At 40.1% G+C, this 15,861-nt stretch overlaps 2 protein-coding genes across 2 annotated transcripts in view; one reads left to right on the top strand and one right to left on the bottom strand.

Moving 5' to 3' along the window:
• The window catches only part of FBXL13 (F-box and leucine rich repeat protein 13), a 267,401-nt gene that overhangs the window by 187,159 nt on the left and 64,381 nt on the right, over nucleotides 1–15,861 (bottom strand). The gene's annotated exons all lie outside the window — the stretch shown is intronic.
• The window catches only part of LRRC17 (leucine rich repeat containing 17), a 37,507-nt gene that overhangs the window by 14,645 nt on the left and 7,001 nt on the right, over nucleotides 1–15,861 (top strand). The window contains exon 2 of the mRNA XM_089685627.1: nucleotides 12,021–12,860. Coding sequence (XP_089541753.1) covers nucleotides 12,113–12,860 — 748 coding nt within the window. The 5' untranslated portion in view covers nucleotides 12,021–12,112. The remainder of the gene's footprint in view (nucleotides 1–12,020; nucleotides 12,861–15,861) is intronic.

Genomic DNA, 15,861 nt, shown 5'->3' with positions numbered 1-15,861 from the left:
TTTCCATTTTGTTTTGGATAGAGTAGATGAGGATTTGAACCCGTTTCTTTTTTAATGAAAACCATCATACTGCCCAGTTCATTTCTGGTCCTTAGGTGTTTCTATATGATCTTACACAGATGATTTTTTTTTCTATTTTATTTTTTCTCTGGTTCATCACTTAAAACTACAACCTGGCAACAGAAAATAAGGATCCACATTACACAATAACATGCTGCATATTCAGTGACGTATTCTGTTTTACATATACAATCATGTTTATCCAGAAGATGGGAGAAACTTTGTAGCTATTAAGCTTTATTAATTGTATGGTGTTTGATATAGATATATAATGTGTCCTAATAGTATGCTATGTAGTGTAATTTAATGGAAGATTTCTGTGACATGCAATCCTGCTCCCTAATAACCGAGGCCAATAGTATGAAACAAAAAAACATAGAAAAGTGCACAAAAAAGACCGCATGATCCAGCGAGTCTGCCCGTTTTTTTTAGAGGGAGGGGTTTATTTGTTTTGGGGTTTTTTTTATTATATATATATATATATATATATATATCTATATATATATAGATATATCGTGTTTGTTTGGTTTTTATTTCATTAACTTTTTTTAGTATAGATCTATGTTTTTCCCAAGCATGTTTGAAGCCATTCGCTGTTGACTGGCTCGCTACCTCTGCTGGAAGTCTATTCCAAGAATCAACTACCCTTTCAGTATAATAATACTTTCTAAGATTAGTTTTGAACTGTCCTCTAGTTAGTTTGAAGTCATATGCCCTTGTTCTTGAGTCTGGTTTCATATTGCAAATACTGCCCTCCTGAATTGGTTTGTCAGTGTTTGACATGCTTCTAGGTTATATATCTACAAATAAACATTTATAACAGACGGATTTAAAGAAGTTTCTGTGTATGTAATGTCCTGTGGAGGATTTACAGCAGTGAAGTGTTTTAACTTGTAAAGGAAAACATAATCAATAACAGAATAAAGCCCAAAATGCATTCAAAATCACACATTGAAAAATCAGCACAAGGGGCATAACTTACAGTCAGTATGATATATCCCTTGTGTTGATTTCTTTTCTATTTTGTGAAAATCTCCTCCCGTCCAGAGCCATAGAAAATTATCCATAAATAGAGGATGAGTGGATGATTGAAAGTTCTGCCCCTCCATTCATAGAAGCTGTAATAGGCGGGCATAGTCAGGCTGTCTTGATGAGAGACTGGGGTTTATTTACTAAAGCTGGAGAGAGCAAAATCAGACTCACCTCTGCATAGAAACCAATCAACTTCCAGGTTTTATTGCCATTTATTAACCATTTGCTCTCCAGAGGATTTACCCCCCTTCCTGACCAGGCCATTTTTTGCGTTATGGCGCTGTTATTTTAACTGACAATTGCACGGTCATGCAATGCTGCACCCAAAATAAATTTACATACTTTTTTTCCCACAAATAGAGATTTCTTTTGGTGGTATTTGATCGCCTGTGCGTTTTTTATTTTTTGCGCTATAAAACAAAAAAAAAAGTCAATTTTGAGAAAAAAAACAATATTTTTAACTTTTTGCTATTAAACATGTCCAATAAAAAATTTTTAAAAAATCTAATTTCATCATAAAAACTTAGGGCAAAATGTATTCTGCTACATGTCTGCTAAAAAAAAATCAGAGTATGTGTAAATTAATTGGTTTACGTGAAAGTTATAGCGTTTACAAATGGCGGTATATATACTGAAATGTTTTATATTTTTCTACTAGTAATGGCGGCAATCAGAGACTTCTCGTGGGAGTGCATTCTGACACTGGGGGGGAACTGACTTGGTGTCACTGACATCCCCAGTGACACCAATACAGAGATCAGTGCTAATAAAAAGCACTGACGCTGTACTAATGGCACTGGGAAGGAAGGGGTTAACATATGGGGTGATCAACGGGTTAACTGTGTGCTGTGTGTGTTTTACTATGAGGCACTTTCCACTGTAAGCACACTACTTTGTATGGCTTTGCTATGCAGAGCCATACAAAGCAGTGTGCTGGAGCTGACAGGGGAGATCTAAACAAGATTGACACCAGCCCTGCTCCTAGAGCCTCCCGGGCTATGTACACCACATATCCCAGGAGGCATGGTTTGGGGCTTCAAACAGTGCTGAAGAGAGGACCTGGCGCCATGCCATCAAGGGGCCAGCTGCAAGAACCAGAAAGAAACAGCCAGATCCCAAGGATGTAGGACAGAAGATGGAGAGATTAGGAATGTGGCAATGGAGGCAATCCAAAAGAACAACACTGAATTTTCTGGGGATGTGATTTTGTTAACTGTGGCTAACAGCACATAAGTAGAAGAGGGCTAAAGAGAAAAAAAAACACAGAGGGGTCAATTATCTCTTTAAAGTCAATGCTGATATGCAAAAACGTTTTGCAGTTTGTGTCAAACATCTGAATTAATTTTAGTTCCCAGTTCCTCCAGATCTGTCCCATGCAACCCTTATGTAAATACATTGCATTATGAACAGTTCTCACTCATGTTTATCTCCTCAGACTCAGACAGTTTATTTCCTAACTACTTCTGTTCACTGCAAGCTGTCAGCAAAACTTTGCTCTTTGCAGTACCAGGTCCATCATTTTTAGGGACTGGGTTTTAGAGCGGAAGCTACAGGGACCGAATTCTAAGATTGATGGCCAGTGCAAGCTTGTCCTATGTGTGCAATAGAACTTCTACCATTCAAATGACATCCAAATCCATTTTTATTTTCTTTTTCAAGACAAAAGCACTTTTCTTTTTCATATGCATATGCTTTTACTTTCATGTTGCAGCAATCACATCAGCAGCAGCTTCAAAGAGAGGCAGCACTTCCCACATTTGCCACAAAGCAGCACTAGGTTGATTTATCCATGCCATGGAGTGGACAATGACAAATGTTATGTTGTTGACCATTGACAAGAGTTTCTTTTTTTTTGTTAAAGTGACTAACTCTAAAGCCTGGCTCGACACTTATATTGAGATCTAGATCGTGGGAAAGGGATAGACCCTCAATATGTAATAAAATAGAAATATGATTCTGACAGATGTTCCTCACTCTGCTAGTAAATTCATGTTATAGCTGCCTGCAACCCACAGGGGGATTTCCCCTCACTTGCTTTTCTGCCTGACACCTGTAATAGAGACAAGAAGACCAAGTTTGCTGTCTGATTTTGCACCGTGTGGCTTTTGGGGGCCGGTATTAGTTGAACATGGCACAAAGAAGGCACAGTGGACACCTCTGCTGCCTCCATCTTTGCTGGCACTGGCAAAAACAGCAGCTCCCTCAGGATCACAACATGAGCTTTAAAGTGGCATTAAATAATATTCTCCAAACATAATCCATACACATCAACTACTTATCGGGCACTGTAATCTATTATTAATTTTGCCTCCTTCTAATACCCTCAAATGTCTCCTTTTCCCAGTCTCTGCTGCTTGGTTGGAATGAGACGTGCATATTAGTTGCAGTCATGGGCACTGCTCTATGCATGCCACACATCCCATAGTGTGTAGTCCTTAGTCCATTTTGGGAACAAGCAAGAGAGGCTGGCTATGCTCCTACATACAGTGGACCAAGTAGAATGGACATAAACATATTCTAACAGGAAGTTGGATCACAGCAGAAAAAAAACAACAAAAGAACAACAGAACATACTTAAGTTAAGAATACATAGTGAATAGATTATTGTTTTCAAACGAGCTTAATGTCACTTTAACGCCTTACCGGACACAACAGGCATTTTTTTCTAGTCAACGTGTTGCACTGAAAACCCTAACCAAAGCCAAAAGCAGCATCTCTCTATACATGTGTTCTGATCACAAATGGTCCACCTGTCAGTTTTTCGGGTGGACCTGATTGGACAGTCAATTCACCCCTATGAACCAGCAGGTGAGAACTGCCTTGTGTCCCCTACCTCCAATCCGTTCAAAGAAAAAAAGGAAAGGGATCTGTCTAGGTGGATCAGATTGGAGAACAGTCGGGTGTAAACAGACAGCGCAGTCCGTTTACTCCTGGCCAGCCATAGGGCTCTGTCCATGTCTGCTCTGCATAACTGTGCAGATATGGATGGTTCATCCACCTGCTCTGCTCTGCTCAGCAGGGGATCAGCAGACAGATCCCCTGCTTATCTCAATAGAGTCCATCCCATGTGAAAGGAGCTGTTTATTTTCATTCGATTAATTGGATGAAAAGGAAAACCATGTGAAATGGAATGGCGAATTATAAGAAATGTGTTAATCTCTAAACAATAGTTAAATGTGATGATTATGTAGTGCTACCCCCACAGGGGCTGCTTGATAATGCTTGTCCTTAAGGGTTGCCCTGATCTTGCAAGCCTCCCGACACCTCTGACACTCTGGGTTCAGACATATTTCATCAATATAGGATAATAATGCAAGAGACACAATTCTTTAGTAAAACCTCTAAATTAGACTTGCTCAAAAGAGTAAGCCACAGGAATAAAGGGCTTAGAATATAGAACTCCAGTTAACATATAAAAGCAGAACAGTAAAAACAGGAATAATTAGTTAGCAATGTTTAACAGGTTATGCAGTCATGAGTAGTAAGCTTAATCTATTTAATTGCAACACCAGCAGCAAGAGGAAGAGGGAAGAAAAGGCTTTTTGACTCCTTTCATGTCACTGGCACCGCAACGGGGCATGCAGAGAATTATGTAAATATATACTATGGCATAAATAGGTTTAAATACTCTAAATTGAATAACAATGGCCTTAGAAGAGAAAAGGTCCCTTTAACTAGAGATTGCAACTTGAGTCCTGTGATATTTAAAGTTTCTAATATGGTAGTATCCCCTGATACCTGCTAGCAATGGTGGGGCCCATAAGCATTAGTGAATACTGGTAATTCAATGAAGGTAAATAGATAAGCAGTGGCACTGGTCAAAGCATAGGTCTCCTGGTAACTGAGGTATACAGGTGTCTGCATGCAGTGTCTCTAGAGTGATGACAGAAACAGGCTGGGCACCTGCCTGCTCACCAATCCTATGGATAGCACGGTCTCCTAGGAACAAGAGTTCTTGCCCAGGCTGTTGACTGTTCACAGGGATGAGCAGAGTTTCTGCCTGACAGCCTGTCAGCACGTCGAGAAGGGATGTCTATGTGAAGAATGGACAGTAGATATGACAATGGACAAGATATGTCACTGTGACTGAGGAGTTGAGTACACCCAGATGAGCGCATATTTTCTTTTTTTGAGGTGAGCAGGTTTTTCAGCTGGTGTAGTGGAGAATCACTGAATATTACTAAAGATCTTCATGGAAGTGATAAATGTCATTGTTTATGGACTTTTTAGTTTATCACTTGATTATGTTTTTCACAGGAGTATTTCTGTTTTCGAACAATTATTAATTTAGAGAGTTGAGCTGCACTAGTCATCTGTAATTGTCCTCAAATGGCATAATGATATAGCCAGAACCTGGCTACAATTATATAGCTTTATCAGACAAAAATATGTTTGTATTTTTCACTACAGTAGGTAAGTGTTGGAGAATTCTCAGCTTCAGCTTTCATAGGAGTCCCAGGATAAGAAACTATAGGATTCCAGGATCTCATAAAGCAAAGCTTCACTCCTCCTAAGTGACTTTAGTCCCCCTGCACTCCTTTCCCCTCATGCAACATAAACCATTCTCATCTAGATAGGTATGAAGTTTTCTTCTCCTCTTGGTTTATCACCATCACATATTCCAGGAGGCTACAGGTGAAGGGGCACGCAGCAGCCATGAGTGGAGCTGGCCCATGTAATCCTGGGCAGGCTGCCTGAACCCAGAAGAGGCAGCAAGTTCACATTCATTAAAATGGAGAAAGATGGTGACACTGAACCTGGCTGTAAGAATGGAACAGCGAATTATTGCAGGACAATGCGGAAGCCGCTGGTCGGGTGAGTATGTGAATGAAAGACAAGCCATCATAACAGGTAAGGTTACAAAGAAATCATGTGGGGGGACTGAAGTTCTTCTTTAAGCATGTGCAAATTGTGAATGAAACTGGGATTCCTATGAACATACTGCAGCTGCATTGAGCTGTGTCCAGAAAATGTGGGCTACAGTAAAGATTGCTCATCTCTGTGCGTGTTTGTTCACATTACAGTGTTTAAATGATAAAGCACATAAAGCATAGTTGCACTGATTACAAATTATGCAGAACAGTGTGTACAGGTAGAGGACAGCCAACAGCCACATCAGGAACCACTTTACTTTGTTTGCTTTCTTCTAGATATAGAGTATCAAAAAAGTCATTACATTACAATAGGTTGAAAGTGGTCTTTGTTTCAACATTGCCTTGTATATTATTTGGATCCCACTCATCAGTTTATGCACGTAATATAAATTATAGTTGATTTTGGTTATTTTCGTTTTCAAGTTTAATATTTGAGTCACTTCATGCTTTCTGGCTGACAGCTTTTAATCTCTAGCTAAGCACTTGCCATCTGGGAAAATGTAAAAATCTTACATTTTCTTTTAGAAAATTACTTAGAACCCACAAACATCGTTTGATGAAAATTATCAACCTACATAGGACTGAATTCAAAGACACCCCGTAAATCAAAGTGAAAAAATAATGCAACAAGCTAGTCCATTTTGCTGAAATTTAATTGCAAAATAGTTCTCAACTCAAAATGGTTCTCAGTAGTTTGTATGGCCCCCACGTGCTTGTATGCATGCCTGAAAATGTCGGGGCATGCGCCTAATGAGACGAAGGATGGTGTCCTGGGGTATCTCCGAGATCTGGACCAGGGCATTACTGAGCTCCTGGACAGTCTGATGTGCAACCTGACAGTGTCGGATGGACTGAAACATGATATCCCAAAGGTGTTCTATTGGATTCAGATTCGTGGGGGCCATTCAATGGTATCAATTCCTTCATCTTCCAGGAATTGCCTGCATACTCTCACCACATGAGGCCAGGCATTGTCGTGCAACAGGAGAAACCCAGGACCCACTGCACCAGCGCATGGTCTGACAATGGGTCCAAGGATTTCATCCTGATACCTAATGGCAGTCAGGGTGCCATTGTCTAGCCTGCAGAGGTCTGTGCGTTCCTCCATGGATATGCCTCCCCAGACCATCACTTACCCACCACCAAAACGCTCATGCTGAACAATGTTACAGGCAGCATAATGTTCTCCATGGCTGCCCCAGACCCTTTCACATCTGTCACGTGCTCAGGGTGCACCTGCTCTCATCTATGAAAAGCAAAGGGCGCCAGTGGCAGACCTGCCAATTCTGGTGTTCAATGGCAAATGCCAATCGAGCACTATGGTGCCAGGTAGTGAGCACAGGGCCCACTAGAAGACGTTGGGCCCTCAGGCCACCCTCATGAAGTCTGTTTCTGATAGCTTGGTCAGAAACATTCAAAACCAGTGGCCTGCTGGAGGTCATTTTGTAGGGCTCTGGAAGTGCTCATACTGTTCCTCCTTGCACAAAGGAGCAGATACCGGTCCTGCTGATGGGTTAAGGACCTTCAATGGCCCTGTCCAGCTCTCCTAGAGTAACTGTCTGTCTCCTGGAATCTCCTCCATGCTCTTGAGACTCTGCTGGGAGACAAAGAAAAACTTCTGGCAATGGCACATATTGATGTGCCAACCTGGACTGCCTGTGCAATCTCTGTAAAGTCCACATATCGCCTCATGCTACCAGTAGTAACACTGACCCTAGCCAAATGCAAAACTAGTGAAAAACAGTCAGAAAAGATCAGTAGGGAAAAAAATGTCAGTGGCCTCCACCTGTAAAACCATTCCTGTTTTGGGGGTCATCTCATTATTGCCCATATAGTGCACCCGTTGTTAATTTCAATAACACCAAAGCAGCTGAAACAGATTGACAACGCCCTCTGCTACTTAACTGACCAGATCAATATCCCAGGAGTTTAATTGAATTGATGCTATACTCTGATTAAAAAGAGTTCCTTTAATTTTTTTTTAAGCAGTATATTTTCTGAATGCAGAGGCCTTGGAGAATAAAATGGCGGTTGTTGCAATTTTTATATGAAAGCCGGCTGCAGATTTTGATACCAGGAGCTGCAGCAAGATTCTGGTATAATTAGTTGTTCCCAAGGATATACGGGTATATCCTAAGAAGAGGAAGATGGATAAGACATTGTTGTAAGATTTGCAAGCCAAAAAGAAAGAGTAACACAGAAAACTGTAACTGGGTAAAAAAAAAAAATATCCAAAGAGTGCTAATATTTTTTAGGGTTCTTTCACATTGGGGGCCAGGGGGCAGTTAAATCAGGCAGCTAGGACATAGTTTTACTGCCACCCAGCTGCTCACCCTAATGCCAACATTACAGCCTGACAGTGTTGTACATATGCCTCTACATATGCATTTCTAACTCAAACTGCAGAGCTTGACAGGTGGTAACACCCGTCAAACTTGTCCATTGAGTTATATAGGAATGCACTGCAACCATGAACCAAATGTTCGAATTACGGTTGTGGTGCAATTTTTTTTTTTTACTACAAAATTCCCCTTGGGATTGAAAAATAAAAACACCAGAACTGCCTCCTGAATGACTGCTAACTGCTACTATACCAAAGTAAGCATATTGCCAATGTGAAAGAAGCCTATCACTAGAAAAAGGAAGATCAGTGTTAGAAGCTAGTTAGGCTCATCTGACTCATCACTGTGCTGCTGCTTTTTCATTGTTTAATTAATAGGCTCAGCCTCTACACTTTGAATTCCCAAGAGAAAAGCGCTATAGAAATAATAATAATTAATAATAATTATATGTTACTGGCTCTTGTCTCAGTGGAGCATAAGGGGGCCCTGCATTATAAGACTACTTTAACAAAATTGCTGATACATTGGTGGGTAAAACAGTTCTTCACATATCTATTTCAAACATATTTTTAGCTCTGCAGATATGACCTATTAAACTATAACTAAAGGCAAAACTTTTTCCTTTAGTTTTGGAAAGAATGGAGAGGGGTTAGACCAGTCAGTTTTCATTGCTGTTTATGCCCCTATTGGGGAGATTCTCCTCTTTTTATCCTGTTTACCATTAGTATTGAAAGTAAACGAAAATTCTGAATTTTGCGTTGTCCGCAGAAAAATAATACAGGGATAATCTTCCAATGGGGACACTAGTTCTGATGGTCTGGGGATCCCCAAGGGATTTTCCTGATTTGCAGGGATTTCCTCTAACTTCCTGTTTTGATTTTGGGACAGTGAGTGAAGGTAAATCTCCCCAATGGGGCACAGATGGCAAAATATAAACCAGCCAGGGTTATAACCCTCACCTACTCTATCCAAAATGAAAAAAAAAGTTTGCCTATAGTTCTACTTTAACGAATCCATTCTAAGTTCCCATTTTACAAATCAGCTGATATTCTAAACCAGGCTTGGTGTGAGTTGGTGGGAGCAGCACTGTGCCTTGCTGCCCTAACACTGATACCGATGATCTGCCTAACCCTGGGTTCACACTTGTGCAGTGCGGCATATCGCATGTGATTCGCAGAGGATCTGCACTGCATTCCTGTGCAAATCACATGCGAATTCTATGGGGTGCAATTTGAGCCATACATTTTGTATGGCTCAAATTGCACCGCATCCGCACCAAAAAAGGTACAGGACCCTTTTTTTGGTCCTCACTAGAATAGGATTGCATGGGTATTCACACCTATGCGATCCGATTCTGCACATCGCACTGCGTTTTTTACGGTCCGATTTCGGGGTGTTGTTAACTTAACATACACACCCGCAGTGGTTCGCATGAACGGGGTGCGATTGTGATTCAGTGCGGAATTCACACAGAAACCGCTGCGAATTCCACACCGCATCAGTGTGAACCCAGGCTCAAAGTGGTGACTAATGTTTTTCAATTATGATAGTATTAAGCATGTAAACCAGTGCTTGCTGCACAGAAAGGATAAAACTACTTCCACACTGATCCACGGCAAAAATGCATATGCGTTTTTACCGCATTTTCAGTGCAGTTTTTAAAGGACATGTGACTCAAGTATCACACCAAAAACGCAACGCAGGTGTGTTTGTGATGCATTTTTGCTGCGTTTTCCACGATTTCAATGGGGAGGTGCATTTTAGCATGTTTTTTTTACCGCAAAAAGCCTGCACCAAAAATGCAGCAAGCAGGATTTTAAAAAACGCACCGGACCTGCAATGGATCAGTGTGAATAGTTCTATAGGAATACATGGTTGCACATTTTTCATTTTTTTCTTAATGCAAAAGTGGAAGTAAAACAGATCAGCATGAAAACATCCTTACTGTTTATGCAGTCAGCAGTGTAAAGTATTTTGAAATATCCTCAAAGACGTTTTACCGTCATAAAAGAAAAGCAAAAAATAAAAGTCGGTTTTACAGCATCAGTTGTTTGTCTTAATTTTGCAAACAATACGCAAGAAAAAGCCAGAACCCAGTAGGATGCCGTTGGGAACATCTCCCTTTTTACAGTTTTATTTACAAAGGCGGTACATAGTGGAAAATGTGTTTCAGCTTGTAACCAGTTACAGCAAAGTGTGCAGACACATACCTGCCAACTTTATTTGGAAGCAAAATGCAGAGGCATTAAAAAAGAAAAATCTTTATTTAATCTCATTAAAATCAGAATGTGAAAGTACACTTGTATTTCAAGCAAACTTCTTCTCTGTAGTCAATGGAGTTACAAACTTTTTGTACATATTTATAACACTTCCACATACTTTATATGTTATGTGCAAATCATTTGTTCAGAGTTTTTCATGCTCAATATTTGCCAAGTACTGAAGTGATTAGAGTGAACAGATGCATAAGTTAAAGCAAACCAGGACAAAACATCAGAACTGATCAAAGATTAGGACTGATTTGAAGGCCAGTCCTCCACACTGGCAGCATCAATGGATTTAGCCACATCCAGGCCCCCAATGCCTGAGTTACAACCCTCATTCCAAGCGTGGTCACATGATCTACATATGTTGAAAGAGAATCAGAGGTAGACGCTAATCAGAAATGTATCTTTTAACATAGCTTTAACAAAAATGTGCAGTCTTCAATCAGCGCAAAAAGAAAACTTTAGCACCGCGTATTAGGGCCCGTTCATTAGTTGCAATAACGTGCATTACTACAATGCATAATACATGTTACACACATTGGTGCAATGCAGTGCCATTTATTCAGCAAATCAACTCAATGCACCATCAAGTGCATTGTGGAGCACTGGTAAAAATTCTGATTTTGGTGCATTTTGGTGCATTAGAGACCCCATTCAAATAAAAGTGCTGCCTTAATGGAATACATGTTAATGTGTGGCATAATGTGGGTTAACATGCATGTGTGAATGAAGTGCATCAGTATGTATAGGTCCTTAATGCTTTAAGAACCTTGTTTCTTTGTACAATTTGCAATTATTTATGTTCCTGGAGGACATAATATTTCCTTATATTCCGGTTCTGCTGTCTGCTTTGCACTGCTACACAATGGTAGTTCTTTACTGCTACATCTCACAATGCAAGTCTTTCAGTCATCTAAATTCTTGAAAAGAGAAATGTACTCTCCTTGTGGTTCATATCTTATCTCAACAGATGTTACATATTAACATTTAATTGGTTGCGTATAGGGTCCCTTTAATATTAGGCCTCATTCACATGGGTGTTCCAGTATGTACACCTGTGTGAAGGGTCTTCATTCACGAGGGATGTGTAGGTGTTCTGTGCAGCTGCGTACAGGCAGCCTGTTCACATCAAAGACAGGCGGACAGCTACACAGACTGTCTTCTCATCCGCGCATCAGTCCCACATGGATACACAGTTCGGGATGTGCCCGGAGATCTGTTCAGGTCCATGCAGCCACCTGCTTATCGTTGATTTGAACAGGTTGCCTGCATACAGCTGCCCGCAACACCACTGCATCCCATGGGGATAAGGGTGGCCCTTCACACGATTGTCTGGATTGGCACGCCCATCTGAATGAGGCCTATATTAACATATTTAAATTTATCTAGTAATTTGTGTTTATTTTATTTGCAATCTAAGTACATTTCATTGTTTTGTTTTGCAGCTCAGGAGTTCCATCTTCTACACCTGGGAACTGTATTTCAAGAGAAATATTTCATTGTTGTAAAGGAAAATAAGGGCCAGCTGGATGTCAGAATGCAAGTTGTTACCCTTATCTTGTTACTTCTTTTTTGCAAAGCATCCGAATTTCGGAAAATAAGAAGAAACAACCGAGGAAACAATGACAAACCTCATAGCTCCAAGAAACTTTCAAGCACTGTGAAACGCTATGCTCCAGGATCACCTTGTGATATATATACATATTCTAATGAAAAATATTTGGACTGTCAGGAGAGGAAGCAGACATCTGTCCTTCAGGACTGGCCAGAAGATCTGATCCACATACTGCTGGCCAGAAACCAGATACGCATAATAAAGAACAATGACTTTTCTAAGTTTCGGAACCTTAAAACTCTTGATCTGCAGCAAAATGAACTCAGAAAAATTGAGAAACAGGCCTTTTTTGGTTGTAAAAAACTATCAACTCTTTTATTACAACACAATCGCATTAAAACCTTGTCTGAAGAAGTGTTCATACATATGCCTCGGCTCACCTATCTGCGACTTTATGAAAATCCCTGGGACTGTAACTGTGAACTAGAATCTCTAGTGACTCTGCTACAAATTCCTCGAAACAGGAACTTTGGAAATTATGCCAAGTGTGAGTCACCAGTTGAGTTAAAAAATCAGAAGCTAAAGGAGATCACACCCCAAGTCATTTGCCAAGAAGAAGATGAAAAACCTAAACCATTGGAAGGGACTAAGCCTTCTAGACCATCTGTGGATTCAACACTCTGTTATACATATCTTTATCCAATAACAACACTGGACTGCAGAAAAAAAGGTCTGTATACATCTTTACTTCATGTATTACTTTGTACCTATAATATACTGTATACACACTGCCCTATATGAATGTATTACATAATACACAGATAACCTAACAAGACTACGACAAGAATATTCCACAACCATATCAGCAAAAAATATTCATACATTGGGTGCAGTGTGAACAGTGGGGGAGATTTACTAAAACTTGAGCGTGCAATACCTGGTGCAGCTGTGCATGGTTTCCAATCAGCTTCTAACTTCAGGTTGTTCGATTAAGCTTTGGCAATTAGACCTTGAAAATGATTATTTTCTATGAAGAGTTGCACCAGATTTTGCACTCATTTTACCAGTTTTAGTAAATCTCCCCCAGTATGTCTTGCCATATATAGATCACACAGTGAAATGTGTGTGCAGAACCAAGGCATAGAGACTATGTATATTTGTATACTAAACATATATAGGTAAATATTCCCTGGCTAGATATTTGGCAACAACATTAGTGCAACACCCTTATCTTCCTATGACTTCAAAAATGACAAAGGTCTAGTGTTGCTCAGTTAATGGGATACCTTTTCTAAATTTCATAAATGCTTTCTGAAACAGTGACCATTTATAGGCACAAGCTATCTAAAATAATAAATGATCAAGTATTCAACAGTGACATATTAAATACAGATCAGGATAATGTCTTAATACTGTGTGCTGATTTATAAAAATGAGGTTAAAACAAAGACAGGTATTTTAGTTATGGGAAGAGTCTAGAAGGCTAAGTCACCTGTTGACCACCGTTGTCTTCTAAAGCCCCTTTGTAGCAAGATCTCTTTGACATAGATTCCAAATACCTTGGTGTATTTCCACTTTCCATGTTGCATTATACATAATGTAAAATAGATTAAAAATGAATCAGGGATTATTATTATTATACAGGATTTATATAGCGCCAACAGTTTGCGCAGCGCTTTACAAAATGATATGTTCTTCTCTCCTTATAATGGCTGCAGCCAATGCCGAGGACCAGTAAAACAAGGACGGAGATCTCACAAGCGGAGTTTCCAAGAGACATTAGAATGGTCCTTTAAAGTAGAACTATAGGCAAAACTTTATTTTTCATTTTAGATACAGGAAAGAAACAGGAAGTGAGAGGAAATCTATGCAAATGAAGGAAATATTTTGGGACCCCTGAGGTTATTAGAAATAGTGTCCCCATTGGAAGATTGTCCTTCTATCACTGTTCTACAAAATCTACAAGATTTTATTTTACTTTCTCTTTCAATGATAACGGTAGGCAGGACAAAAAGAGAAGGTGAATCTCCCTAAAAGGGCAAACGTAGCAATAAAAACCTGCCGGAAAAAAAAAAGTTTTGCCTTTAATGCTTTTATTAGCTACAATTGATTCTCTTCTCTGTATGCACATTGAGGGTTTATGGATATGGGAATTTTGATTATGCCCTTGGCCCTTTACCTACTTCCCATTCAGAGTTCATTCTGAACTCCATCACAACAAATCATATTGGGGTCAATTCACTAAGCAATATTGCATGCAATATTTAGGTCACGTGACTCATTTTTTTTTTTTCAATATTGCATGCAATAAATAAGAGCTCAATTCATTAAATCGTTCATGCAGAAAATATGGAAAAATTCAAGAACACTTAGTAAATTAAACATAAAATTATGTGTTATAAAATTAAGGTCAATTTATAAAAAAAAAATACATTTGTTAATTATCTTGTGGTCTAGTCACTCACTATTTAACAAATGTATAAATAAGAGCCGGTTCACATATATGCGGATTGGATGCGGTTTCAACCGCATCCAATCCACATAACATGTGAAATATCATTGCTTCTTATGGTGCCTGTTCACATACTGTACGTCCAGTGTATTGGCGGTGCGGATTCAGTGTGGATTCAGTGCTGATTGAAAAAGAGTTCTGCCCGATTTCTGAGCAGTACGGTCCGGTTCAGTTGCAGATTACAGGCTTACTGACTTCTATGGAAATCGCTTCTGAATCGCACATGTCACGAGTTTCTGAGCACGATTTCAGGATGGTTTTCTCTTTTGATCCTCATTTAAACCTGAACTGATTATGATCTAAACCTGACCTGAACCGCTGAACTAGCTGTGAAAACGGAGCTTCAATTCCCACTGCATGTGTGAATCCACACTAAGAGTTGAAAAATTTAGCAGCGGAACTCCTACCACTGTTATGTGACAGTTTCAGCTCAGGGATTCTGGTTGTTAGGGAGTCAGCATCCGCCACTTCAGTGTCCTATCAACCATTTGTTAATTCCTGCCTTGCTCTTTCAGCTGTCAGCCAGGTATTCCTGGCTAACAGGTGAATGTAAACAAAGGACTCGGGACAGTGTTTAAAACAAAAAAAAAACGGTATGGTGGTTCCCCCACAATCCATATCATGCCCTTCCAGTCTGGTATAAATTTAAGGCGGACCCAATGCGGAAAAATATAAAATATGGTGTGAGGTCCCCCCAAATTCCACAGCAAACCCTTATCTGAGCATGTAGTCTGGCATGTCAGAAAAGGAGGGGGGGCAAGCATGTGCCCCCCCCTCCTTCCCCTTCCCAAACCCCTATACCAGGCCACATGCTCTCAACAAGGGGGAGGTACTTTTTCCAGTGGGGATCCCCCATGGCATAGCACCTTGTCCCCATGTTGATGTAGACAAGGGCCTCTTCTCCACAACCCTCGCCCGATGGTTGTGGAGGTCTGCGGGTGGGGAGCTTATCAGAATCTGAAAGCCAGATACTGCCCCCACATGTGAATGAGTAAGGGGTACGTAGTACACCTACTTATTCACAAAAAAACAGATGTACCCTAGAAATAAAAACACCCAAATGTTTGACCTTTATTAAAAAAATAAAATGGATGCCCCAGTATGTACATCCACCGTCAATCACGTCACCCAGTGATGCAATTGTGATGCATTTCGGCTGCCACTCACCCACCAAGTCCCCGCTGCTACAGTATACAAAATATCGGGGCTTCCAGATTTC

The sequence above is a fragment of the Staurois parvus genome, unplaced genomic scaffold, assembly GCF_062004578.1.
Source record: "Staurois parvus isolate SC_StPar_1 unplaced genomic scaffold, SC_StPar_1.0 ptg000019l, whole genome shotgun sequence".
Classification (NCBI taxonomy): Eukaryota; Metazoa; Chordata; class Amphibia; order Anura; family Ranidae; genus Staurois; species Staurois parvus.
The sequence above is the reverse complement of the archived record's forward strand: the minus strand, read 5'-3'. Positions and strand labels throughout refer to the sequence as shown.